This window comes from Cloeon dipterum, chromosome X (assembly GCF_949628265.1).
Source record: "Cloeon dipterum chromosome X, ieCloDipt1.1, whole genome shotgun sequence".
Taxonomy (NCBI): domain Eukaryota; kingdom Metazoa; phylum Arthropoda; class Insecta; order Ephemeroptera; family Baetidae; genus Cloeon; species Cloeon dipterum.
Window position 1 is genome coordinate 28,865,595 of NC_088790.1, and position 27,252 is coordinate 28,892,846.

General features: G+C 40.7%; 1 protein-coding gene across 1 annotated transcript; it reads right to left on the bottom strand.

Annotated features, from left to right (window-relative positions):
- Positions 1-3,552: 3,552 nt before the first annotated feature.
- Positions 3,553-27,233, bottom strand: nonC (serine/threonine-protein kinase Smg1). Its single transcript, XM_065492621.1, has 46 exons — positions 27,078-27,233; positions 26,626-26,762; positions 26,436-26,574; positions 26,018-26,300; positions 25,738-25,819; positions 25,636-25,683; positions 25,356-25,487; positions 25,129-25,299; positions 24,796-24,869; positions 24,581-24,738; positions 24,380-24,525; positions 24,078-24,253; positions 23,142-23,444; positions 22,963-23,086; positions 22,598-22,822; positions 22,384-22,548; positions 22,208-22,329; positions 21,500-21,705; positions 21,098-21,447; positions 20,359-20,697; positions 20,128-20,309; positions 19,885-20,071; positions 19,733-19,824; positions 19,498-19,677; positions 18,771-19,021; positions 18,393-18,715; positions 17,221-17,608; positions 16,655-16,836; positions 15,911-16,291; positions 14,999-15,310; positions 14,126-14,644; positions 13,779-13,898; positions 13,594-13,729; positions 13,396-13,534; positions 12,778-13,054; positions 12,168-12,320; positions 10,826-11,257; positions 10,100-10,339; positions 9,852-10,037; positions 9,545-9,796; positions 7,997-8,513; positions 6,490-6,653; positions 5,881-6,357; positions 4,802-4,961; positions 4,594-4,734; positions 3,553-4,167 (listed from the first exon to the last, which is right to left on the bottom strand). The coding sequence occupies exons 2-46, from the start codon at positions 26,740-26,742 to the stop codon at positions 3,977-3,979; spliced, it is 9,942 nt and encodes a 3,313-aa protein (XP_065348693.1). The 5' UTR covers positions 26,743-26,762; positions 27,078-27,233; the 3' UTR covers positions 3,553-3,976.
- Between the last annotated feature and the right edge of the window lie 19 nt (positions 27,234-27,252).

Below are 27,252 nucleotides of genomic sequence, written 5' to 3' on the forward strand. Positions count from 1 at the left end.
AAAAGAGCATTAAAATATATAATTATATTATAAAATGAATAAAAATTATTCAATATATCTCTTTGGTTTGCAGTGGAGTTAAACAAAAAGCCAAACATTTTATTCATTCAATATGGTGTCGGTATTGAAATCTAATTATGGCAAATAAATAGTTGAGACCATAAATAGTTAGACTAATTATATCTCTGCGTTTAAATAAAACCCTTTTTAGATTGTTTGCTCTTGTTAAGAACCTTCCTCTGAAACCTTTTTCTTTATTTTGCCTTATCAGCTGGCAACCCTCTGAATAACCTTCCAACTAGCGCCACGCACCCCCTCCGAAGGGGATGTGGCATTCGTAACTAGCCGCAGTCATATGCTTCGATCATCTGCAGCTCGCAGGAGAACACGTGTTAATAACAGCGCTCCGCATTTTCCCGTCAAACATGGTAAATTAACTCTTTTTCTTTCAATTCTTATGGTGTTTTTGAATACACTTTGGACTGTAATTTGAGTATTTTGATTCCTCGGCCCTACTCGAGCGTGGAGAGAGGGTAAGATGTCCGTAATCGGCACATCATTTTGCTTACAAACGGTCGGCACGCTCGTTTCGTCTTCAATATATTCCCAGATAAATGCGCGTGACACACACACGAGAAGGAGCATTTTTCATAATAGGGGCTGCTATAATTGAAAATTATTTGAATTATTTAATGCAAGAAGCAATTAATTGATAAAAATTTTGTTCTAGAATTTGCAATACTTTGTTTCTGCTTGATAATTTTCCAGCTTCGCAACTCTCGTTTAGAATTATATGTACTTAATGGACACTTATGCTTTCAGTCGGACATTAAAAATCCGAAGAGCTTGGTGGAAACGGCTGTCAAGACAATCGTTGACAATATCAACAGTTATGGCGAAAATTTGACCACAAAATTAGGTAAGCGAAAAAGGATTTAACTTCAAAGAAGATTTTGCGCAGTTTGATTTTGGCAGTGCAAAAACCGTGCTCAACTCTTTTTCTATGAAAAAAAAATGAATTTAACGATATATTTTTATCTTTAAAATAATTTTCTAATTAAAAAAAATTAATTCAAGAATGATTTGAACTCCATTTTAAATGCAACCTATTATATATTTGTGAAATATTTTATAATACTTATTTTCTAGCTCCCGATCCAAGGCAGATGGTTCTAGAAGAATTGTTTAATAGGTTGGTTTGGAGTGACGACAGTTTGAGCATCAGCACTAAAAAATCATGGTTGGCTTTTCCAAGCCTCTTGAGTCGCGAAACTAAATCAATTGAAACAAGTGGACTGAAGAAAATGTTCAATTTAAATCTAAAGACGACTTCAAGCACTGCAGACGCCGAATTTCCTTTCTTGAAGGTTAGACGGGAGTAAAATTTCATTTCTCTGCGACTCATCTTTAAACCCCTCAAGGTTCTCCAACTACTCGCTGAAAAAGCTCCAAATCTGCAAGAATTAAAAATGAACCACTCTGGACTAGATTCGCGGCTTTGTCGTGATGAAATCGCATCGTTCAGCAATTTGAATAATCTGTCAGAGCTTAAAATCTTACGAGGCACCGTCCTGCACTCTGAATTAAAGGAAATTGTGAAGAACTGCAAAGGCCTGCAGGTCATTCAAGTTTTGCACCTTAGGTTGGAAGGCGAGCAAAAAATCGATTTCCTCAACGACGGCTTTTTATTTCACACCATCGGATTTCGTCCTTCTGGAAACATCTCAGTCACGTTAGACAAGGATTTGTCTAGACCCAAGTACCATGATTTAGGCCCTGGCCCGCATTATCACATATTTGGCAGACCAGAGAGCGTGGAAGACCTAGAATTCTTGAAGACGCAGCCCCACGCAACAAAACTCACGGTAAAATTATTTTCTCTTGGCTGACAAAATGATAAATAATAAATCTCTTCTAAATATACAGATTTTCTGCGAAAATTTCAAGGATGAGCTCAAACTTGACCGTTTCCCACATTTGCCGAAGCTGAGATCCGCCGTTTTCCGGTGCTGGGAACATAAAACGCACGCGTTGGAATGTTTCCTCGAGGGAAATGGACACCTTTTGAGTCGGTTGGCCATTGCATCGGATGACACCAGTCGCTCAAATATAGCAGCAGGGTTGACCTTGGAAAAAGTCTTTGGCTGGTGCCGCAACCTCGAGTGGTTCTTGCTGCAAAACTTGAGCATGCCCAGCTATAACGTTCCCATTTCGTTCATCAACCATTTAAAATATTTTATGTGGTTCAATACGGGGTAAGAATACTTAATTTTGTCAAGAACTATGCATAACAAAACTGAGAATCTGGAATTTACTCTTAATTTAGAAGTGTATGTCCATATTTTGCATTATCCTCTTAATATTAAAAAGAGTCTTGATTATAATATAACAGCAGAACATTTTTACAATTAAAAAATAAAACTTTATTTCAGTAATACGTTCGTGGATGTTTCGAGTTTGCTGACAGCGCCACAGTTAGAGGATTTTGAAATCAGGATCTTCAACTTAGATCTTGGTGATAAGGAAGCCCTCTTTTCCCGGATTGCCCAGAAAGAGGTTCTGATGAATCTGAAACGCTTCAAAGTGCATAGGTTCTTTAACAGGGTTGCCACAAGCTTGTTACAAGACCAATTGATTGCCGAAATCAAATCAGCCTTTCCTCATGTTGATGAATTAAAATATTAAGCATTCGACTTTATCGAAAGAGATGACATAATTTTATACGCACTCTCTATTTTTTTACTTGACATTTTGAGATGTATTTTAGATAATAAAATTACTTAATAAATATATGTTAATTTAGATATATGTGGTCGCATCTTTTCGTCTCCCCGCACCGAGGTCTTTATAATTGAAACGCCAGACATTATTCGTCCCTTAAGCCGCTGGAAAGGTGCGCCTCCCAGCCCGTTGAGCTATTTGAGCATTTCGAGTGACTAAACCAACCACTTTTTTGCCATCTGACATTGACGGTAGCCAGCATTAGATCTCCAAACTGCTCAAATATATCTCATTTCTTTGAAACTCCCGAGAATTCCTCAACAATGCGAGCCAACGGGCTGGTTTGTGAATAGCTTAACTGGCATAATACATAGTAAAATGACAATTCATCATAATTAGTTGGTCTAGAAATGCTTTAATAAAATGGATGGCCATTTAATTTATTTTTTAGAATTAAAAAAGTATAGAAAATACCATCTTATACACCTTTCTTACTAAATAATTCCAGATTTAAATTTCTTAATCTTTATCAAAGGCATTCAATGAACACCATACATACTAATTTATATATATTTGTTGGACTTCGTTATTTACTCGTTAGAGGATTAACGAGGGTGGATTTGGGCCGTGATCATTTTTAAATTCTTGGTGTTCGTTTTTATTCTTTTCCCAAGCATAACCTTAAATCTCAAGTCATGTTTAATTTATTTTTATTTCTGAACCAACAAAAAATGCTTGAGAATGGCCTCCCTAATGCATTGGGGAGAAGATTTAAATTTATTCTTGATTAAATTTCCCATCAGGTGTGCGATGAAATAAAATCAGGGCGACTTTGACTCATATTTTTTATTGATCCAAACAGAACAGAGAGAAGATTCAACACATTTCTAACTACGACAGCTACACGCAAAATTCTCGTTTCTAAAAGGAAAACGATGGTACGCGGTGAAAGATGAGATAAAAGCGGCCCGCAGAAAACACCAAGATGTGTCCAACGGGCAAAATGTTGGGATTTCGAGGGGAAAATGGAATTAAAAGTGGGTTTCTCCTCGCAGGACGCGTGAAATTCGCTCCAGGGCTGCGAGGAGAGGGTGTGCACCCCCAACTGTGTGTGCGGGGGTGCTCTCGAGCGAGCGGCCGGTGCTGTTTGCAAACAGCGGTGGCCGTCGAGACCTCTCGATGCCTGCCTTTTGTTTCTCAAGTGTTGAATCAAGCCTTCAAATGCGAGCGGGTGACGCCCGAGCCCCAAAAGCGCTCACACCCACGGCGTCCACCCCTCGTAGTGCTGGCACAGGTTGTCCAGGCTGGTCGACTGGCTGATGATCATGCCCACCTGCTCCTGCACTGTCATCGCCTTCCCCGCGGCCGGCTCCACGTCCCGACCTTCCAACTTGGCCTTCACTCGACGCAAAACGCCCATCGCGAATGCGTTGCGTTCTTGCGGAGCTGCGAAAAAATTAATTTAAATTTAAATGCTACTATGTAAGCTCTAAGAGATGATTTGGAATCGATTATCTTACGAAAGGGAGGACAGTTAAGGCTCAATTTCAAGCAAAATAATATGAAAATAAAAAAATGAACTGACAAAATTTTCGTTTTTTAGTTTTACGGGAAATTTTTGTTGTTTAAATCGCAGAATCTCATCTCCTAGTGGTCAAATTTCAAAGTTGAGAAGAAGTGCTTTTGATTTCTCTTGTCGGGCCAAACCGAATGAACACAATAATTAAGGTCATGGTCATTGGCGGTAATTTTATTACAAATATTGAGTATGTTTATTGTTTTAATTACTTTGAACACAAATGAAAATTTTTGCAAATGAGACAGAGCCTAATTTTGTCTGATTTGAATCTATTTAAGTAATATTAAGCGTACCTTTTTGTTTGTTATCAGCGTTAGAAGGTATATCTTGGTTGGACGAGTGGACAGCATCGTGATTTTCAGTTGGTGACCGTTTTTCAAGCTGCTCGCACTGGCACAAGGCTGACACGTCCATCAGGCCGCTGTAAACCTCGTCTAAAAACAAATTAAACAATATAGTCAAGCATTTATTTGTTAATTAGATTTAATTAATTGAGCATACCGATTGCTTGTTCCAAGGCGCCGAGCTGGTGCAGCAGAACTTTGATTTGGTTGGGCTCGAGTTCCTCCATGCCCAGGCACTGCACCACGGCCGAGATCTCTTCCGAAAAGTTTTTGTAATGTGAAATGTATTTGCCTAGCGTCTCTCGCCCTTCGCCCGGCTAAAAGGACAGAAAGGAATACAGGTTTATAAACATATTATGAAGGTGGTAGACAGCAGGAAAACCAGCAAGGAGATAAGATAGAAGGTAAATAAATTAATGCTGTTGTAAAAACGGCAGGTCAGTTATTTTAATTCATGTCATGTCACTCAAAACAGTAATCTAATTTCAAACTTTGCAAGATAGTCAGCAGGAAACAATTATTTTTTTTGTTTAATTTCCTCTCCTTATCAGGCATTTTAAAGTAGAGCTTTCCAGGCAAACAATTAATAACATTTTGCGAAAAATTAAAGTTTGACAATAATTTTTTGCATGATTTCGATCCCTCTAGTCGCGATCTGTCTCATGGTGTGCGAATTATGAGGAGAATTTCCCTGAATTTTGAAGAAAATCGTGATTTTACAACAAGGAGAAAATTTATTCTCGCCGCTAGATTAATTTTTGAGCCGAATTTATAAAAAAGTTAAACGGTAACATGGAAAATTTTAAGCTTTTTCCTCAATTTTACATAAGAAATAATTTTTCTCAATTTTCTTTTAAGGTTTACCTTCAAAATCGACATAAACCACATTTTTGTACGTTCCTATCGATTCCTGAGGGTCGAAATTGGAGGGAAAAATTATTTTTTCGATTGAAAACTGCGCATGCGTATCCCCTCTGACGTCACAGCTCTATCAGCTTCCAATGCCAAGCACGAAGAACAGCTGTGACGTCAGAGGGGTGACGCATGCGCAGTAAAAAATTAAAGATTCAAACGTTGCGCGCGCCATAGAAACGTGCGTTTTGCTTTGCGCCTCTGCTAGCACGCTATAAAATGTTTTTCAATCGGAAAAATAATTTTTCCCTTCCTATTTCAACCCTAGGAAATCGTTTGGGACGTACAAAAATGTATTTTCTGTAGGTTTGTAAGATTACTGACCTTTGCTAGTGTTTTGAGGAGCGGTCGGACGCCGCTCATGAGGGAGTGATGGTTCTGCAGGACGATCCTCAGTTCTGCCGTGCAGCTTTTGATCTCGGAAAAGGCTGCGATCTGTCTGGTCTTGTCAGTGGCGAGCTGCGTCGTGTTGCTGACGACCTGCGCGGCAACCTGCGCCTCCGCGGAGCGGAGCCAGGCGGCGTCGACGGGCTGTCCGCCGAGCAGCAGCGCCAGCCGCTTTTCCACCAGCGTCAGCGAGTACGGTCCGGCCGCCTCCACCGTCGCCAGGTTCTGCTCGCACTGGGCAAGCAGTTGCAGCAGCGCGCTGTTCGCCGCGTTCACTTCCGGGCTGTTGCTGCTGCGCATGCTCTCCAGGTGCAGAATTCCCGAGCTCGCCGACTGCACGTCCGCCGACAGCACCTGAAGACGGCTCAGCAACTCCGTGCGGCTCGAACTCAGGTCTTTGAACACCGAGAGTACCTGAAAATAAACATTTCTTGATAACTTGGCAGTTTTGATTAAATTCATATCATTTTTTGTTTAAAAAAGCGTAAAATAAAATAGCCCTTTTAATTTAATTAATAACAATTTATATTAATTAACGAGAAATACCTCTGCTATTGTTGGATTGGCGCCAGCAGCCCATTTGAGCCTCTGTGCAATGTTGTCGACCAGCGCCTTGTGCTGCTCCGCCACCTCCGCCAAGTCCGGCTGCAGGCTGACTAACGCCAACAGTGCCTTGCCCAGATTTTTGGTGAAGGTTGTTTGTGTTTGGCCTAAAATAGTACATAAATTCCATTGTTTAGGGCGATTCTAACCTGTGATTTTAATCAATGGTGGCCAAATTGATCAAAAAATAAGCGACGGCGTTGGTAAACCCGTAAAAAATCCGTCCGGGGCCGGATCTCAGGTCACGCGACCTGAGGAAGGCTGGTGATAGGCAAGGGTAAAAAATCATTGACGAGTATCGCCAAATGTGCTTGAAAATACTGAAAAAAGCATTAGTAGCGGATCTCAGGTCGCGGGATACCCTGAAAAAGGTCGTAAGGGTATCCCAGGTAAAAGCCCAATCAAAGACATGTCCGATGAGGGGTCGTAGTAGACGATCAGACGAACGGCTGAATTTTAATAAAAATAAAACCATTTTCGCCTGTGAACATTACGCGTTTCGCGATGCAGAAAAACCGTTAAAAAATTAGTTTTAATTTTTCTATGGGCGCAAAAAATCTGAAACTTGGTTTTAAGACCGACTGCAGTCATTTGCGTGCGGTATAGTCGGTAAAACTCTGTACGTTTGCTTTATTTGGAAAAAAATCACGAAAATTTTCGTTTTCCCTTGTTATTTTTTTGTAGAAAGTAAAAAAATCCCATTTTTCAAACTTAAAAATTATCTCCAGCCTTTTATATTCATTGGATCGGCTCGTATTTGGTCTTAGAACGTTCTCAGATAAATTTCACGTCGAATGAGCAGCCATTTTTTAAATTTATGTCCTTGACTGGAGGAAGAGTATGGAAATTTCGACGTTTTCGGAAATTCAGAAGAAATAAATTCATTAAAATTCGAAAAATGGTCCGATTTTGGAAAACTGAACACGGGCGAACACGCCTAACCTAGGGGCGTCGATTGGTGATAGAATTGATGCCGTCCGGATTGTAGGGCCCCGCCTGAACCCCGAAAACAAAAATTGGCAAGTAGTGTCATCATTCGTTTTTTTTTAACTTTAAAAATTAATAACTCGGCTCCTAAAACCAAAGTAAAAAACCAAAGTTTAACAGACTCGCCGTGAAATTCTGCGTCCTTTGCCGGTTTTCCGCCGTCGGCTCTAAAATCTGCACCATTTTAATATTTTTGTTTTCATTTTTATTTTAATTCACCTATGGTCCGGTTTCGGTTTGACTTGAAAATACGCCTCCCCAAGACGCACAAAATTCGCAACACTCCCAATTGTTTTTACAACGGTAGATAGAGAACAGGTTTGGTTCCTAAATTTTCACAGGACATCCGACCCTGCCCTGCGAAGGGCGTCCCTCAACTAGAATAAAATTTTCGGCAGTTGTGTACTATCAGATTGGAACTTTTAAAATTTAATCAGCTGACGTAAAAAATAATTTCTCTTACCGGAGTAGAAGTCGTTGATCCAGGCGTGGGCCTTCTTCTTGAGCTTGAGCTGCTTGAGGTGCGTGTTGGTGGCGTCGGTGAGCTTGTTGAGCGCCACGGCCGCCCGGTCCTTCTTCCAATCCTTGCAGAAATCTGCTACGAGGGCCACGGCCGCCTGGTGGGCCTCGCCGGACACCTGCTCCTCGCAAACCTTCTCCAGGCTGATAGTTCCCTGATCAAACACCTCGGTCAGGTCGACGTGCAGCGCGTGCTCGAGGGCCGTGCACGCGACCAACGCCACGGATTCGGGCTGCAGACCCAGCAGCTGGCGCCGCACGAATTCGGCGCAGTAGCGCTTCACCGGCTGCACCAGGAAGTCGTTGCTCATCAGGTGCAACACGTCCACCTCCCGACGCCCGTGCACAAACTCGGCAGACTTGTGCGCCAGCCCGAAAACGTCCATCATCACCTGCAGCATCTTCAACAGGCAGATGTCCTGGAAGACTAACAGCGAGTCCTCTCCTCGCATTGCCCACTGCTAAAAATGACCAAAAGAGAACAAAATCAAGCAAATTTACAAAATAAACAGTAGATTTACAAATTACGGGACAATTTTTCAATTTTTTTCTAAAAAAAACCTCAAAAAGTGGCCTTAGGACCGGTCTCAGGGTGGAGTACCCTGAAAAAAGGTCATCAGATTAGGTCAGGTGGTAGGGCTCGGCGAGACCTTTTATTTAAGGTGTCATGACTGAAAATCCATCAACCCGTTGAATTTAAAAAAAATCATTTGCGATTTGCACGTAGAGAAGGCGAAAACGGAAATAAAATAAAATTAAATTCTTTTTAAGGCCGCAAGAAAGCTTAAAATGTGTATCCAGACTGGAGTTGGACTAAAAAATGCGATGGAATAGTTTGAAATCCATTTTAGGTCCCCGTTTGCTAGACAATGATTAGCGACTGGAAGCCAAAATTTATCGAAAAACACGTGAAAAAACGACAAATTCCCTTTTTAAAAGAAAAACTAGTTTATTACCTTTCTATAAAATACCAAAAGATGTTTTTCAATCGATACCTATCTATGGTGGATAGGAAAAATCGGGTTCAGGAGAAAGAATTTTAGAACGATATCAGTTTTCCCAAAAATTAGACATTTAAAAAATCGCAATGTTTCTAAAAACGATCCGATTTTGGAAAACCACACATGGGACGACGTGCCCAACCAAGGGGCGTCAGCTGGTGCCAGAATCATTGGCCTTCGGCCCACAGGGCCCCCGCTGGGTCCCGAAAGCAAAAAATTTGTAATGTCCAAATCACGTTTTTCAACCTTTAAAAATCAATAACTCGGCTCCTATGGGCTGTAAAGTAAAAAACCAATGCTTGTTGGACTCGTGGTAAAATTCTGCATCGAATGGACTCAGAATCCGCCCCCGTGCGCCCCCTCCAGCCCAAAAGCCCCTTTTTTCTTTTGATTTTTTTAATTCTCCTATGTGGTGGAGGGCAGTTTTGACTTCATAACGCTTCATTAGGCACCGAAAGGCGTCGATGGGCCAGGGTGATTTTTTTACCCACCTTTACCCTCTTGTCGGTAAGACTTCTAGCCATGGCGTACTGGTCAAACTTAGGCCAGGCGGGGGGCATGTCGATACTCTTGAGCGAGTCCAGCAGCCTGATGGAGTCCCTCTCGAGGCGCTCGAACAATCCGCTGAAGCCCATAAGCAGCTTCTGGCCGGCGCTCAGCTCGTCGCTGCGTTCCTGGTGCAGCAGATTGGCGAAGCCATTCCTCAGGCGCAGACATTCCTCCTGCGCTACCGAGTGTGGAGGCTGCAAAAATTATTTTTTAATATATTTCCCAGGGTATTAAATTCAAAACCCGTACCGGCAGTTCCAAGGAGATGAATTTCATGTTCGTCTCGAGTTTCTCCACGACTTCCGCCAGAGTCCAGTCAACGGAATTGATCAGCTCTTTCAGTCCGTTGAAGATCCTGAGGACTGACGGCTCTTCGGTTGTCAGCGCGTTCGACATTTCGGGAGCAATGATTGTGTTTGTCATCGAAATCAGAGCCTTGATGTCCACAAAAAAATTTAATTAATTTAAGAAATGAAATTCTTTTGTATTTTCCTCACCTGCAAGTCGCAGTAGACGTCCTTGCTGGTGTTGAGACACGCGATGGCATTCGCCAGCTCCTCCGACTCCGGATTGGCGGCGGTGAGGAAGTGCGTGAGCTCAACCGTCAGCTCGCTGATCTGGATCATTCGGTCCAGGAACCACTCTCCCTCGTGCAGAGTCAGGTCGACCAGACTCTCTCCTGTGTTGGTTGCTGCCGACTCCACGGCCAGGATGTTCGCGTTCAGCGTTAACAAGTTCTACAAGGAGTTGAATTAAAATTGTAATTAAGAGTACATGAAAAAATACAGATAAACTTTAGATTAGAGACTAGAATGCCAACATATTTAAATTCGAACCACATATTTTTAGTTCAAAAGTAAGTAATTTTGGAATAGCAAAAGTATTGCATACATTTTATAGTTCTGTTGTTTATTAAGAAAATTAAAATTGTACGATTGGATCATTTTTGCAAGTAGAAAATAACTTTATTCTCCCTTGAGGTCATTTTAGATCGAACCCTGGCGTCAGGGCAGCCCTCAAGCAATCGATTTCATTAAATTTGCACGTGCTGGCACTTTAAGGACGCATAACGGGCTTTTTTTCAGAAAAATACATTTTTTGCGAACCCTGTTCAACTCTGATCAAGAGGAAAAATTATAAAATTTACCAAATAAATATTCTTGCTAAAAGCAAAAATTAAAAACCTAATTTCTCTTGAGAAGTCAGATAAAACAGAGACTTACGTGAATAACAGCCACAGTTAAAGTTTTTGGATCTTCCGAGGCGAGGGCGAACAGCTGTTCAGCGATCTTGGGGGAGCCGATCTCGACCTTGCTCCTCTTCATCAGTTCAATATAATCATTGTTCACGTGGCTGATGGCGACCTGCAGCTGCGCCTGGTTGCTGATGAGGAGGGCCTCCGTCTCATGTTTGGGGCGGCGCTCGGCGACGTGCTCCTTGAGTTTGGCCGCCACCGACCGGCACTGCTCCACGCTCAGGTTCTTCAGCAGCGACTCGGCGAGCTGCGCGTGCAGTGCTGTGATGTGGCACTTCAGCTGGCTCTGCGTGAACAGGGATGACAATTGCCCGAAATCTTCCAGCATATCCAGATTGGCACGCACTGAGTTCTGCATCTGCTGCACTGTCAAACCAAACTGACGCTCCATCCGATCGCACTGCGAAAATTAAATAATAATAATAATTATTATTAATAAAAATAAGGAGAAAAAGAGAGGGGTTGACCAAATTTCCAATGCGCAATAAATCAGATAGAAAAAAAACATAAGTTTAGGGGGTTTTCACATTTTTTTCCCGAATTTAAACCTGAAAATTTGACATTTCGTGCCATAAGAGTCAGATAGATATTTAAGAAAATTACTATTGATTTAATACTTTTGGTCTTTTGGTGAAACCAGTGGCTTTTTTAAACAGATTTTGCAAAAATCACTTTTTTAATAGTTTAAAAACGCAGGAGTTTAAAAAAATTCACAAAATCGCAGGCATGTTTGGAACATTATATTTTTAAACGTCTTGAACTTTTTAAATTAACTTAGCTAATTTCTTTAATTTTAAATTTTAAATGAATTTTCAATTAAATTATTCCGATCAGTTCAAATAAATTCTTTAATTATATTTTTTGAAATAAATTTTAATTTTCCAATTAAAGGCATTTCTTTTCAATAAATTTAAATTCATCTAGCTCAACTTAAAGTCAATTGGAGATATTGCATAACTGACTTTTTTCTGTCTTCCTTTTAGACAATAATCTGCAGAAAGTTAATTTATTATTCTATAAAAATTTATGTTGATAAATGTTATTTATAGGTAAATTTATAAGGCAAAATAGCCATGCAGCACCATAATATAGATAAATGTAAAACTGAAAATTTGAATATATTTATAGGGGTTAAAAAAGATTTATTTCCAATCTCATTTTTGTGTCTAAAACACATTTGGAATTTTTACGCGTCTTTCGTTGCAAGAAATCAATATCTTAGGGTTTTAAATATATATATTTGACTGTAAATCAAAATTTCAGAACTAAAATACGCCTTAAAGAAGCCACAAAAATTCAAGAAATTTTACCTGTTCCGAAATTGACGATTGGCCTGCGGAAACCAGGAACTGCTTGACCAGATCAAAGATGTCCTGGCTCTTGAGGTTGAGCTTACTGATTGCCTGCAATTCCGAAAGCCACGCTCGGGTGTCTCCCTTGGTCTTGATCGCAACCACAGCAAGCTAAAACCACAATCACATACCAATTTGATTTAAAATTTACTTTTTAAAACCAATGAGCAATGTAAGAAGGGGAAAATGCAGTTTTAATTAAATTAAATCCGATTTTGAAAGAAAAATTTAGTACAAAAAATAGGGATGCAAATTTTAAATTTACCAATTTGTAACCAATACATTTTTTCTGAATTTTCTAGAGCCAATGTGTGATTTAGTTTTAAATTTTAACATAATTTTCTGGATAAAATTTTAAATTTTCCTCCAAATGTAAAAAAGACTCACTGATCGATCTGTCTCGTCAAATTTAGCCTATAAGCACATTCTAAATTGAGCAAATAATTTTTATCACTATTTTTAAAATTTTGGTTCTTTTCTTCAAAGGCTACACAAATTAAAAATTTTCACCAAAAATTAATCCCTTATCATTTTTTCTTTTTAATTTCTGAAATTAATATTGACTGACCTGAACATTGTTTATGTTGTTGTTGGCATCGTCGAGGGTCTTCTTGAGCAACGTCTCGACTTTTGTGAGGGCGCCCTGGACGCGCAAGTAGTTGACGTGTCGCTCATGGAGGCTGTAAATCGAGTGGTTGGGTCCGACGGCGCCCGCCTCCTTCAGCACGGCCATCTGATGGTGCGCCTCCTGCACCGATTTCTGCATGCGCTGCACCTCCAGGCACACCACCATCCAGCTCTGCAGCTTGTCGGCCAGCCGCGCCCGCGTCTCCTGCAACTCCTCCCTGAAAGCAAAATGACAAGAAATTTTAATTTTTTTGCAAGGAAATTTCTAGCAGTTTTTTCCATGGTTAGAATATTTAAAATCAGGTCACTTTCCGTGGACAAAAATCTGGTAAACTATTTATTATTTTTTTTATTTCTTGAAGAAAATTTAGATTTGAATTTTTGTGATTTTACTGACAATATTTATTTCAATTGAACTATTTAATTAAAACATAAATTAATTTAAAGCATTGATTTAGACTTTTTAATCAAAACAAATTTCACAATTATTTATTAGTTTAGTTTTCAAATTTTAATAAAAAATTAATTTTTCCAATTAGTCATAAAATTTGTGCCTTACTTGTTACTATTCCAGGCCTCTCTCATCTCAGTGACCCTGACGGAGAGCATGCCCAGGGCTGCTTCCCTTTCAAGCTCGCGTCTGCTTGGCCGAGCCACGTCATTTTCTACTCGCTGACTCAAGCCGTCAAATACAGCCCCTAAAAATCAGAAATTCAAACGTCAAAAATCAATTCTAATTTTATCCAATCGGATTTACCAGTGTATCCAGCTTCATTTTCAGGTGTCCAGTCGATGAGAGGATCGTATACGAAAGCTTCAAGCAGAGTTAAAAGCGTTTCGCGCCCGTACTTCATCGTTCGCAAAACGTGCTCGCAGCTGAGCCGGAAAATTCCCTGAAAATTTGGTTTTTAGAATTGAAGGAGGAGTAAAAACGGGCCTTACCTCGACGCCGGTCACTCCGAGGGCTGTTTGAAGGTTAGGCGTCATCCTGAAGGGTACCTTTTCAGGAACGCGCAGTGTTTGGCCCTTTTCGAAGCACACGTTGTAGTCGATGTGCACAATCTGGTTGGACATTATTCAAGAAAATTAATTAAATTCAACTAAAAGGTTAAAAAATAAGGCGGCAATTGGGGCACCTTGATGGTAACCCACCCTGAGATCACGAATTTTCCAACGCCGCAGCCAACTCTTTTCATTAAAACAACACACGCAAGCGTAAAGCGCTTGTAATAATTAATAAACAGCATTTTTTTTTTAATTTAAAAAAATCTCAACTAAACAGGACTTACTTCTCCAGTAGAAAGGTTGACAAGCAAATTGTCAAGGTGCCGGTCACCCAGTCCGATAATATAACCGATAACGGACATGACAGCGACCGACCGGGCGTAGTTCTTGGTGACGCGCCACCAATGGCTGGAGTCGGCGCTGGCGCACCACAGTTCCTTGGCGAGCAGGTCGCTCGGCGTCTCGTTCATCAGGGCGAGCAGCACCTGACGCAGCACGGCGTGCGGCCACTCCTTGCGATTTTCCAGGGGGACGTTGTGCTCGGTCAGCAGCGGTTGCAACTTGTTGTAGAAGAGTTCCGAGGGGCGCGGCACCAAGGGCTGGGCGCCGCTGGGCGCCACCTGCTGCTGCTGCTGCTGTTGGCGCAGCTGCCGGGCGCTCGCCTCGCGCATCTGCCACCGTTTGTACAGACTGAACACCGGCTGCACGCCGTCCACCCAGCTGATCAGGCCGGAGCGGTTGCCCAACGGCACCACGGAGTAGTGACACGCGTGGTACTCGCCGCAGCCTTGTTTGTCTTTTGCCTAAAAAATAAAATTGTAGAATTTATTTAAAGCGGATCGATTGGAAGTTTATTAAAATGATATTACATGTAAATTTAACCCGAACAGACTGATTAAAAAAATAAAAAAGAGAAAATATAATAATTCAAGCATGAAAAATATCTCCACCTTGAATTAAAAAAAATTTAAATTGTAAATTCTACCTCAAAAAATAAAATAACAGTATTTCTGTAATTAACATTAGCCATTTTTTCCAACCAATTTATGCCGGCAGAAATTGCCTGGTTTTTTACATAATATAATTAAAATGGACTATGCAGCTTTCTTCTTCGATCTTTCATTCCAACAAGTATTCAATTATTTATTCGTTCAAACCTGTAGCATGGTGTTAGTGATGGTGAGGAACTGCATGATGCGTTCGTCGAGGTGCAGGTCTTCGAGACCCTTGAAGAGGAAGACGTAGACGCGTCCGTCGGAACCGCGCATGGCCAGCTTTTTGGGCCGCGTCTTGGTCGGCAGGATGGAGACGGTGTTCTCAATGCCGGCGATGGTGGCCGTCGGCTCGCTCACGCCCGGCATTGTGATCGCAGAGTTCCGCAAGCCCGCCAAACTGGGACTGATCTCGCTCAACTTCAAGGTCTGTGGGGACTTCTTCTGTGACTGACGCACCAACTCCGCGTGCAACGCCTAAAAAAGGGAAATTATTTGTTTGAAAATAAAATAGTGAATTTAAAGAGGGAGTAAAAATCTTGATACAGCATCGCAGCGTTAGAAAATGAAAATCTGGGCTGGATAATTTTCTAAAATTGTTGGATAATTTTTAAAAAATTGAAATCAACAAAAAACGCGTTAAATATAAAAAAATGGTGACCTCAACCGATGACATTAAATTTGGTGTTTTTTTATATCAGGCATTTGACCTAATTTTAAATTGACATTACAAAGAATACCTTTTGCTAAAGAATTTTTTAAAAAAAAATCATTTTTTAAATTTCCAAGTAATATATAAAAAGAACAATAGTATATAGCACCTTTAAAATTTCCTCAATAGTTTTAAACTGTCTTGTAACTAATTTTGAGCGGCTCATCTTATTTAAAAAAAATCTATAGAAAATGAGATTTAAAAAAATATTCCATTTAACCTGAGTAAATTATAAAATAAAGAAAATATTCAGTGCAAGTGCAACTACAGGCTATCTGGCTAAATTAAATATTATTTTCATTAATTTTTTCACGAGAAAAAAGAGCAGAAAAAATCTCTTCACACAAAGCAAAAAAATTTCCAACCTTAAATCTTTGCCAGCACTGTTGGGGTTTGATTTCCTCGTCGGCGGGCGGATTCTTGAGGGCGTCGAGCGCCCTGACGATGCTGTCCATGTGCATCAGCTGGAAGGAGCGTTCGTGCGGCGTCTCTGGCGGCACGCTGGTCAACGTGGCCAGCCGCTCGAGCACGATCACGACCGGCTTCATCACGATGTCGTACTTCTGGCGCATCAGCCGCGTCTTGCTCGCCTCGTCCAGGCTGGTGTTCTCCTTGAGCTTCTTTTGCTCCGCGTCCAGCTGGTACAGCCGCCGCGTCACGTCCTGCTGGTGCTGGTTCAGACAGCCCAGCCACAGTTCGTCCCACAAAACCGTGATGCGACGCAGCTCTGACACCAACAGACGAACCTAGGAATGGAAATGGGCCGAAATTGTGAAAATTAGCATTGGAATTTCAGTAGTTGACTCACATTCCTGATCAGGAAATGCGAGGTTCGTAAACCATAAATGTGACCAGGAAAAATACTTATAAATTAGAAAAAAATTCTTAAAAAAATGCAGGGTTTCTTTTTTACCACCTGGTTTCTCCCCTTTTCTCATGTAAATTTTATCCTTTTCTTGTTTTCTTTGAACTCACCAAAAAATTATATTTTGTTCTTTTTAAAACGTATTTTTGAAATGGTTAATAAAAAAAGCCAAAAACTGCTCTCGATTTATAATTCGATTTTTCTAAAAACCCTAAAAAATTAGATTTATGTTAACAGCTTTTACCTGATTGATGCTGGCCGGCGCCAGCTGACTCAGCGTGTCCACCATGGCGAGGAAGCAGCTTCGCAGAACCGAGTTCTGGCTTTCGTCCTCAGGCTCTTCCATCTCCTCCTCTGAATCCTCGTCCGTGTCGTCTTCATCGTCCTGCACGAACGATTCCATCAGGTTATCGTTCTTCAGGGGACCTGCAAACATGAGACAACGCTTTCAATAAACCTTCCCAAAGGTAAGAAATTTCTACAAAATTCTCGTTTAATAATTTTATTTGCTTGTACCTTTTCAAGTACAGAAATTTAATCAAGGGTTAATATTGAGTCAATAAATTCATGATTATTCGACACTTCCGCCATATTTAGAGAAAAATCTTTCTGATATTTATTTTAACTTCCCGAAGATATAAATATAAATAAAATTGTTTAAGCAAGATTAATTTCCGCCGATATTAATTTTGTTAAAATACGAAGAAAATTATTAAAAAATGTTTTAATACCTTTAAAACCATTTAAAATTAATAATTTTCCGTGAAAACACATACCAAGTCAATTAGCGAAGTGTTTTCCTTTTTTTACCTTTGCTGGCGGTGGTGCATCCAACGACGGCGGGGAAGAGGATGAGGTGCGGCGCGTCGGAGGCGAGACGGCAGAGCAGTTCGGAAAGGCGCCTCCGCACGAACGACTCAGGGTGGTTGAGTCTGGAGAAGAGCTGTGGAATGATTCCCTTCCAGGGCGCAGTGGGCGTGGTGGCGAGACCCTGCTCCAGCGCGTCCTGGAACGAGGTGGCATGCTTCACGATCAGACGCAGCAGCCGCAGGGTTGCGGTCAGTGCTGACTCGGCTTGGGCAGCCTCCCCGTTCAGCTGCAGGAAGCGGAAGTAGGCCACCACGGCAGACTGGTAGAACAGGTGACTCTTTGAGTTCTGGCTCCAGAACGACACGATCTGGGACACTCGCTTGTCCACCTGAAACAAAGGGATGTGGGATGTGATTTGGTGTTTTTTATTTAGGAAATTTAGAGGGGAATTAAAGTGAAATGATTTTATTTAAAAAAATGTTATTACGTGAAAATTTAACCCTAAAACCGACCAATTTTGTCATATACTTCTTACCAAATGTGCCCCTAAATAAAAAAATTCCAATTGTACCGGTTAAGCAAAAGAAAATTAAAAAAGCAAAAAAAATTAATTGCTTCTGGGTGAAAAAAATATGAAAATTTAAGATAAAAAATAATAATAGTACTTTTGAGTCTTCAAATTTAATTTTTATTTTTTTAAAATTGCAGATTTTTTTAAAGGGGTCTGTGTTTGGCCTGATTTAAATTCACGAGTTCATATTAGTTTCAAAAACTGACTATATTCTGAAAATGGATTAAATTTCCAGTTTTTTTCCTATTGCGCAAATTTTTCTCAAATTTACTATTTTCGCACAAAATTTGTCTGTAATTTCAACTGGCCGTTAGAGAACCTTCAAAATATTTTGGAAAAAATCAAAATACCCAAAATTAAGGTAATTTATTTGAGATCATCTCTGAAAAATATTTTTTGACAAATGCTTTTAGGTGATAAAAGCAAACTAATATAAATAATTGAAAATAAAAATGTGTTTCTTCCTCAAACAATATTCCTGACGATTCCTCCCGAATTTAAGTACAATATTTTATTTTGTAAAATCTTGAATTCATTCTAAAACAGCAAATCTCCTTCTAAATTATCATTTAAAAAAAAAAAAATTAAAAAAGCACTTTACCTCCTCAACCCTGGTAGCCAGCATGTTTTTCAAGATGCAGCTGAGCTGGTTGTCATCAAGTTCGGTCTTCCTGCGCTCGTAGAGGATAGCCAGGATGGAGGCGACCAGATTCTCGTTGGGCCCAACGCCCAGGATGGCCGCCAGCTTGCGGCGGTCCGACTCGGAGGGCATGGCGACGGCGCCGCCGTCCTCCTCAAAGTCGAGCGCTTTGCGGCCCTGCCTGTAGCTCCACGCGGCGAACTGGCACCACGCCTTGGCGTTTTCAGGGCACGTCTCCAACGCCACCTGGTACAGCTGCCGCGAGAACGAGTCTCCGATCGCGTCTACACAACATGAATTTTTGATAAATTAAATCTAAAATTACTAAATCCCACTTACCAGAAACCTGCACGCCAAGTTCCATGAGGCAGACGGAACGCTGGTCTGACCATTGGATGAGATCGGCCAGCGCGGAGCCGTCAGACGCGTGCTTCTCGGCGACCGCAGACTTGGCCAGTTTTTTAGCCAGACTCAGCGCCAGCTCCGAAGCGGCCAACTTGGTCTCCACGTCGCCGCAGTTTAGAGCCTTGTTTGCAAACTGCTTCACGCTCTTGGACAGAGACTCAATCGCGTCGGACTTTCTGTTGACACTACAGACACAATAACAATGAAAATAACCGGGGGAAAATAATTTTTTAAATTAAATCGAGAAAAATCTGGGAAATGCTTATCTAACGTTTCAAATCTTGGAGTTGTGTTCAAACAGGGGTTTTTTACTATTCAATTTTTATTAATTTCTTGAGCAAGAAATGCAAGAAATGAATTTTTTCCATATTTCCCCAGTGGAAATCTAAATTTGCGGTTGGAGTGGTCAAAATTTCCTCTACTGTGCAGCTTTTTCCCTTTAAATTGTCATTTTCTGCCTCAATTTCTCCAAAAATTTACCCCCCTAATAATTTTTGAAGTCGAGGTCATGAGCTAATAATTAGAAAATAATTGAAAAAATTGAAAAAATCTCTTTAGCACTGCACTGAATTTTAAAAAATGCGTTTTTTTTGCAACCCTGTGTTCAATTTTATACTATCCAACTAATTAATTCTCTATAAGAAAAACTGACTGTATTTACCAATAAAATAATTTCGCCGTCTCTTTTTCCGCTTTGAAGTCAACGCCAGCGTCAGGCACGAGACTATCAAACTCGGCAACGTTGGAGTCTCTGGCCATCCTCCAGTATTCCGCGAGCAGTAGTTTTGCTCTGCTGAAATTCCCTGACTTTCTGGCAGTCCGGCTTGCAGTCAGGTACGTCCTAAGAAATAATAAACTCGATGCAGTTAGATAAAATTAACGCTGTGAAAACTCACGAGGCGATTTCAGGGTCTTGATGGATCATCTGGAAGAGATTGTTCCAGTAAAGCGCCTTTCCCATCACTTCCGCACTCATGTTTTGCGAATTCTGAAAGAAAACGGGAAATTTAAACGTGCATATTATAAATCTTTAGCGTGAAAATATTACAAGAAGGAAGGGATTGTAGAAGTGCGACGAGTTGTCACCGTCGTCTTTGGCAAAGCTCGAGATGGCCTGGCCAACTTGCTGCAAGATGACCACATCCTGACAAATCCGCATAGAGTTTCCTCTCAAGCCTTCCTCAAGCAAATCCTGCAGAGCCTTGTTGCACTGGCTAGTGATCGAAGGTATTTTACTAAGGAAAAAGGGTGAGAATAATCATTAAATTCCTAGGGAAAGCTTTTTAGGTACCTGTATTTAGTCCTCTCGGGGGTTTGCAAGTCGATCAAAACATTGGTATACTCTTCAAGCACCTGCGTCACCACCAAATTCGGTTTTCGCAGGTCAAAATCGATTTTTTCGACACGGTCCTCTTCCAGCTGTCCGAAATCGCTTAGTCTCTTGATCGTTTCCAGGGTCATTGAGCTTGAAATCTAAAGGAAATATAAATAAACACTCTTAAGAAAGGAGTATGAATTTTACCAGAGTGTCGTAGCGGCCGCTGATTTTACTGTACTCCTCCTTGAGAGAAGCCAGCTGGCTCCATTCTGACTCGTGCATCAGACACTCGCTCAGCTGATCGGCCTTGAAAGACAATTGGTACACGGGAAGAGGGTCTTGGTGTGCCTCCTCCTTCTGCGAGTACTCCTGGATGGCTTCCTCGTACCTCCCGGCAGCTTGGAGTGTTGCTGCTTTGACCCAGGGCAGTCGCAGCCGGGTCTTTTCGCTGCACCACCTGTACAGACCCTGCAGCGCTTCCGGCTCGTTCAGCTGCAGCAGCGCGTTTGTCAGCAGAATTGTCGCCTTCTCGATTTCCATTTGCTGCAAATTACAAAATTAATTAATACAGCCAGGGTTTACAAAATTGATATAAACAATTTAAAATTAACTTCAAACATTAGATTAGAATTAGGGAAACTAGTCGAGTTTTTTTCTACCAAAAGTTGGAATTTTAAGTCAATTTTTGTGCCTCAGAGATATTATTTCTCAAGCTGAAATATTTGTTCCCAGAGATTTTGTATTTTGGGGGGTTTTTGAAACAAGGTTGATTTTTAGAAGAGGATTTTATGTATTGTAGAGATATTTTGAGCTTAATTATAATTATTTTAATTTGAATAAAATCCTAAAGTAACATTTTTTTAAACTCTAATTACTAACTGCTATAAGATTTCAAAAATCTTTACCAGATAAATATAAAAATATTTAGGTTGTGGATACTAACCGGTAGTTGCTGTTGGGAAGTGAGCTCTCGCAATAATTCAAAGCCATTTCGAACGGCCACATGCGGCATTCCGGAGTGGATGGCCACCACGACCGTGGCCCAGCGGATGCGAGACACCCATTCGGCGCAAACGGACCTATTCGTGTAGAAGAACAGACGAACGGGCTTGGAAGGCATGGGAATGGCGACGGCGCAGCCCTCGGACGCGCTATAGATGCACTTGTCGAGGTCGCACGCGAAGTCGATGAGAAGGCGGGCCTGCGTCATGTTCCCAACGGTCGTTTTCGAGGTTGAACAAACCTCTGATGACTTGTCGCAGTCAAACTCCCGCGCCAGGCTCTTTATCGCGTCTGAAAAGAGGAGATGAATGGTTTAAAAAGTGGTTTAGTTTTGAAAACTTACTCTCTATGGCGGAAAACGTTTCCTGTGGCTTTCCCAGCGGCGTCCTGAGCTTGGAATTGATGGTGAACTGAGCCGCCTGCCAGGTTGCCCACTTCCACAGGGCCTTGCTCGAGTTGCTGCCAGCAATGCGCAACTTTTCGATCTCGTCGCCTTGGTTCGCAGTTGAGATCAAACTCAGGTTCAGAGTGTCAATCAGACACTGAATACTGTGAAATAATTAATTGTATTAAATTCTAGTCTTCTTTTAACCAGTGTTCTTAAATTTGTCAATTTTTTAATAAAAAAGAAACGAAAATATAAATATTATGCATGGTCTAACAAATGACTGGAAATCCTAGGTCAAAAAACCTGAGGGAAGCAAATTTTTTAGGATAGGCACCAAATAATTTTTCTATTTCATTTTTAGCCACGCAAGTGATTTAATTTAGCCTTTGTAATATGTTAAAAAAATTAGCATCCAATAAAACCACCTTTTCTAATTTTAAAAATAAGACAAGGCATAATCAAATCAAACATTAGGAACAGTTTTTGTTCTCAAGCTTCTCAAGTAAATAAGCTACATTAAATCAGACAAAGAATAATGCAAAATTTATAAAATTACCAATTAAAAACGGTGGGGGTTTATCCTACTTTAATACATCTCTTAAAAACAATTTTTTTAAAGTGATTTCTCTTTGTTGAAGGTAAAACTGATTTAACTCGACGTACTTTTGCTGCGATCCATGGAGCAAGTAGGACATGATGTGTGAGAACTGGTAGCTCTTCAGATCGCTGGGGTTGCTGCGAATGTGGTGGATTTTCCTGACCTTTTCCACCAAATGCAAGCCATACTGAAATTAAACTGTGAAAATGATCAAAGAGTGAAAAAGCCGAATTTAAAAAACCTTAGCACTGCTGTTTGGGGCGTTATCAGGATTTTCAATGACCTCTAGAGAAAAGGTCCAGGGACAGAGGAGGAAGACTTGGTGGTAACAAGCCTTCACAAGCGGATCCAGCGAGTTGAGGTGCAAAATGCACAGACGGACGATGTCCTTCATCATCTTGTCCTGCTAGGCCAGAATGAGACTGTGTGTTTAATATAATTTTAATGATTTATACCATGAGCTTAGAGCTTGGCAGGATTTGCAAGAAATTCGTCAGGCATCCAGCAACGGCGACGGCCACTTCATTTTGGACGGTTGTGCCTGCGGAGATGATCTCATTTATCAGGCCCAAGAAAACGTCATTGACGAGAAGCTTGTCGATGCAAGATTTAGCCTCTATGATTAGATCCTTGCTCCATTGCAGGCACAGCAGCACGATTTCCTGGCTGGAGCTGTTCGTCTGCACAGAAGAACAGTTAAGAAATTTGTTTGAATTGCTAATGATGATTGGTTGAAACTCATAAATTAAATAATTCTGAGCTGAGAAGAGCAATAGGCTAATTTTCTTTTTTAATTTTAATTCAAATTAAAAATAAATACCTCGTTGAGAACGTCTGTCAAAGTTCTCAAAACAAGCGTAAAATGGCCCGTGGTGGGACTGTCTTTCTCAAAATGCGACGATCCTGATATGACCAGACTTGATCTGGACAAGAAGTGTTTGTACCTGAAATAAACAAAATAAAAACTGCTCGAGATGATATTAAAAATCTAATAATTACTTTTTGCAATGACAGTTCATGATGACGAGCAGCAAGTACTGGACGGTGGACGACACGTTTTTGTAACAATTCGGGATGAGGCTATTGGCCAGCAAATCCATCACGTTCGGCTTTAGAGCCCATATGCCCATTATGGAGTTGTTGATATATATTTTTATTAGAGTCGTGAGCAGGAAAAGCACCGCCATCTCAGCTTCTTCAGCTTTGTAGTCAGCAAAGTCAGCATCAGAGTAGTACTGCGCGAACGGCTCCACGCCAGGCACCAACGCCTTGAACCCTTTATACAGGTCTCGCAGAATCAGGCTGAAACAATTTAAACACGGGAATGAGTAGGGCTTTCTTGATATTAAAAATGGATTTGAATTTCATAAAACGGTGCAAACTGTTAGAATTATGATAAAAAGGACAGGGTTCTGAATTTTCCCCACCCAGTTTTAACCGATCCGGTTTTTTCCAGGCAAAAACCCAATAAAACCCACTATTTTACCCAAGGCTTTAAGTAATAAAAATGCAGAAATGTAAAAAATGCGTTTTTTAGCTGTTTTTGAACGCAAAAAAGGAAATACTGCATTTTTGAGACCCCCTATCCTTATGTATAAAATTATCGGCAAAGAGTGGTATTCAGTTTTTGGGGCTTGGGTCAGACCCTTTGGGCCTTGCGAGGTTTCAAAACATCTCATTAGATGCCCTTTGACGAGTTCTACTAGTTTGGATTTTGAAAATTTGACTATTTTTCTAGTTTTCAGCAATTTTTTAGTGTTGCAACAATAGAAAAGTTAAATTTTTTATTCTTAGCTTTAATTTAATTCTCCAGTGGGCTCAGGATTTTTTTTAAAAGCCCCAGATGTAAATTGGTCAATATTATGAGTTAAATTTTATCAAGACTTCCTGCTCATATTTTTTATTAAGGAATAGATATGTAGATAAAGTGGCTACCTGTAGGTTTCCTCCAAGACAGGTACATTCTTGAGGCCGAGCAAGCTGTGGTAGATACCGATCAGAGCCAAGGTTTGTTTCTCGCCGCCATTTCTGATTTCGTGCAGCTGCGACTCCGGTCCAAGCAGCTCCCCTGTTATTTCAACGGGCAAGCTATCTCCGCAAATTCTCACGGTCTGTAAAGAAAAATCCAATCAATCAGTCTGAAGCTAAAAACCCAAGACTAAAAAGAATTAAACATGAATGAAAGACTAGGCACGTAAGTGGAAAGCTTTCAGCCACAAAGTAATCAGCAGTTTTACCTTTGAAATCGTTTCACAGTAGGAAATAATGGTGGACGTGGCGCAGGAGGAGATGAATTGAAGCTGCTTCTTGATGAACGAGTGCAGCAGCGAGCTCCAGCACTCCTTTCCAATGATGTCGAGCACAATGCAGACAGTGTTGTTCGCTTTATAAAAAAATAAACCATCAGAATTAAACAAAGAACAGGGAATGCGGCTTACCAGTGACGACAATCGCCTCTTCATTTTCCCACTTTTTGATGGCAAGCACGAGGTTCAAAACTCGGTTCAAACCAACGCTCCAATATTTGGCGCTAATGGCAGACCCATTTTCCGGTTTGGCATCCTCGCCCAAGCCGAGGGTCACCGTGTTGAAAACCCTGAGTTAAACGTGGTTTGTATTGCTTTGTTTTTAAATATATTTTTTTAAATCATACTTAATAGTCAGTTTTAAAGACGCTCTGCAAATTGAAGGTGAATAATCTGCGGTCTCCAAGGCAGCTATCAGGTCCTATGAAATAAAATAATGGTGTTTATTAGTAAATGTTGGGATTTTCGCAATGAAACTAAAAATACTGAGGAAATGGTCGTGAGATTAATTTTTAATTTTATTTTAAGCAGATAAAAATATATTTTGTGTGTTTACAAAGATGTTTGTTTTAGTTTCTTTCACGATTTTGATTTTCAGCTTGCCAAATGAAATCTGTTAAATTAGCAGAGACTCTATTCTTTACTTTACTTTTTTTATATTTAAATAAAAACATCTTTACGTCTTTGTACGCCTCCATGTCTTCAAGAAATTGGGTGAGCAGACCCTCAGTGAACTGACTTTGCATGACCCAGTAACGGTGCAGCTTGATCAGTCCGTTTGAGGCGAGGTCGATGACCCAATCTGGCTGTTCGATGTCCACATGCCACCCGACCAGAAGGTCCACAATGTCCTGAAATATTTTAATCGTTCACGGAATCTCCAAGACAGATAACACGATTTCCTCACAGAGAAAAATTCCTTGATGGCCATCACATGAGACGCGTCGATGAGCAGAATCGCTTCGAGGATGGCACACAACACTTTCGGGTCGGCGGCAGCCTCCAGAAGCGTGTGCAGCTTTTTCACAAGGTCCTGAATCTGGGAAACCAATACATTTTGTGTTTGACATGATGAACAGGAGGGGAAATTAAGTTAAATTAAGATATACCAGAATAAAGTGTTCAAATTGTTCCTGTGAAATTACAATTGTCTGGTTTATTTTTAAAATTTTGCATGATTTGCTTACCTCGACCTTGTTCTTCAGTTTTTGAACATTTTTCTCCAAAATGAACATCTGAAATAGAAGTATTTTTAGAAAAATCGTAGAATTGTCAACTTGGAGAATTACGTGGTGCAAGGAGTTCATTAAAGATATCTTGACATCGTCTCTTTTCTCTTTGTGGTACGCTCCGAACAACCAGTCGAAGAACCTGCACAATGAGAAATTAATAATATTAGTAATGGACGGCGAATTTGGTTCTGTGTTCTAAAATGCCAATACAGAGGCTTAAATTAATTTACTTGTGAACAAAAGAATGTTTCGAGTTTTCCCGTTAGGAAGAATTTTTGAGGCCTTCAACACATTTTAAACCTTTTATAATTTCCATCCAAAAGCACTAATAACTCACGTTCGTCTTCCTTCAGTGTCGACGCTGTGGGCGTAGATGCCGAGACACTTGGCACCCTCGGCCCTGGCGTCCGCGGTCGGTCCATTCTGCAGCGTCTCCAAGAGCGACTCGGTGATGACCTCGTGCGCCTTGTGGATGTATCTGGCGTTCTCTGGCGCCACGATCGCCTCCTGAAGCGTGCTGGTGATGCTGAAGAAGGCTTCCATGTTGTGCTCTTGGTTCATGCGTCGCAGGAGGGTCGAAATGCGGCAGTCTTCCGGCAGCATAGAGGTGAGATAGCCGTCTGAAAGGACGAGAAGTGTGGATTAAGAGGGCGAGTTGGCGAAAATCAAGGTATAAAAAAATGAAAACACTTCTTTTGGTCTTCATCCACTTACTATTAACACATTCATATCATATTTCTGAATCTGAGTGCTACCTTTGGTCCGCTCCTTGATCTTGTTCTTGGACGAGTCTCCGTCCTTGCGGTAGCCTTTGCCCGAGGGCCGAGGCGGACGTTGTTTTTCCACCTGTCGAACCGGTTTCAGGTTCTCTCTCTTTTGGTTCCGGAGAACTTTCTGTAACAAACGTTGCAATAAATAGATTCGAGTGAAATTAAAAATGCAAACCCTGTTTGAGCTCTCCTCGCCACTGTTCCGAATAACGAGGGTCGGTATTTCCAGCATTCCTCTGGCCAAACCCATGCTGGGTTCTGCAGAAACGTCCTGGTTATCGTCACTGTCCATTTTGTGTACAGCGTCCAAATCTACAAATTTGTGAGGGTTTATTTTAATTAATATAATTGAATTAATAAAGTTAGGTAATAATTTTCGAAAGCTTTTGTGTTTCTTTTGTTATTCATAATTTTCCTTGTTTTTAAAAACTAATCATTTTAATTTTATATTATTCTGAGAGAAATAGTAAACAAAAACAATCCAGAAAATCTTAATTAGCTGCTTAGAGGAGCACCTTTAATTTTTTGTACTTAATTTCTCTTGAAATCGAATGAATGCCGGTCTGTTAAGCAATCAAAAATTCAAAACAAACACCAAAACGATCGTTTAATGTTAGGCAATGTTACCTAATTTCACGTCCAATAAGTAAAGGTGGAATAAAGCCAGAGAGTGGTCAGATGAAAAACCATGCCGAACTGCAATGAGTGATAATTCGCAAGGATTTGCAGAAATAGCTGCAACACTTACTTTAGCAAGTTCTGTTTACACCTGGTCAGGATATCTCTTCTCTTCTGAAACATC

Excerpts from the sequence above, each read along its gene's own strand:
- nonC (XM_065492621.1), bottom strand. The coding sequence starts at position 26,742 with ATGGACAGTGACGATAACCAGGACGTTTCTGCAGAACCCAGCATGGGT. Across the intron at positions 25,684-25,737 it reads TAATGAACTCCTTGCACCAC|ATGTTCATTTTGGAGAAAAA; the intron begins GTAATTCTCCAA and ends CTTCTATTTCAG. Across the intron at positions 22,823-22,962 it reads TGACAGACGTTCTCAACGAG|ACGAACAGCTCCAGCCAGGA; the intron begins GTATTTATTTTT and ends TCTTCTGTGCAG.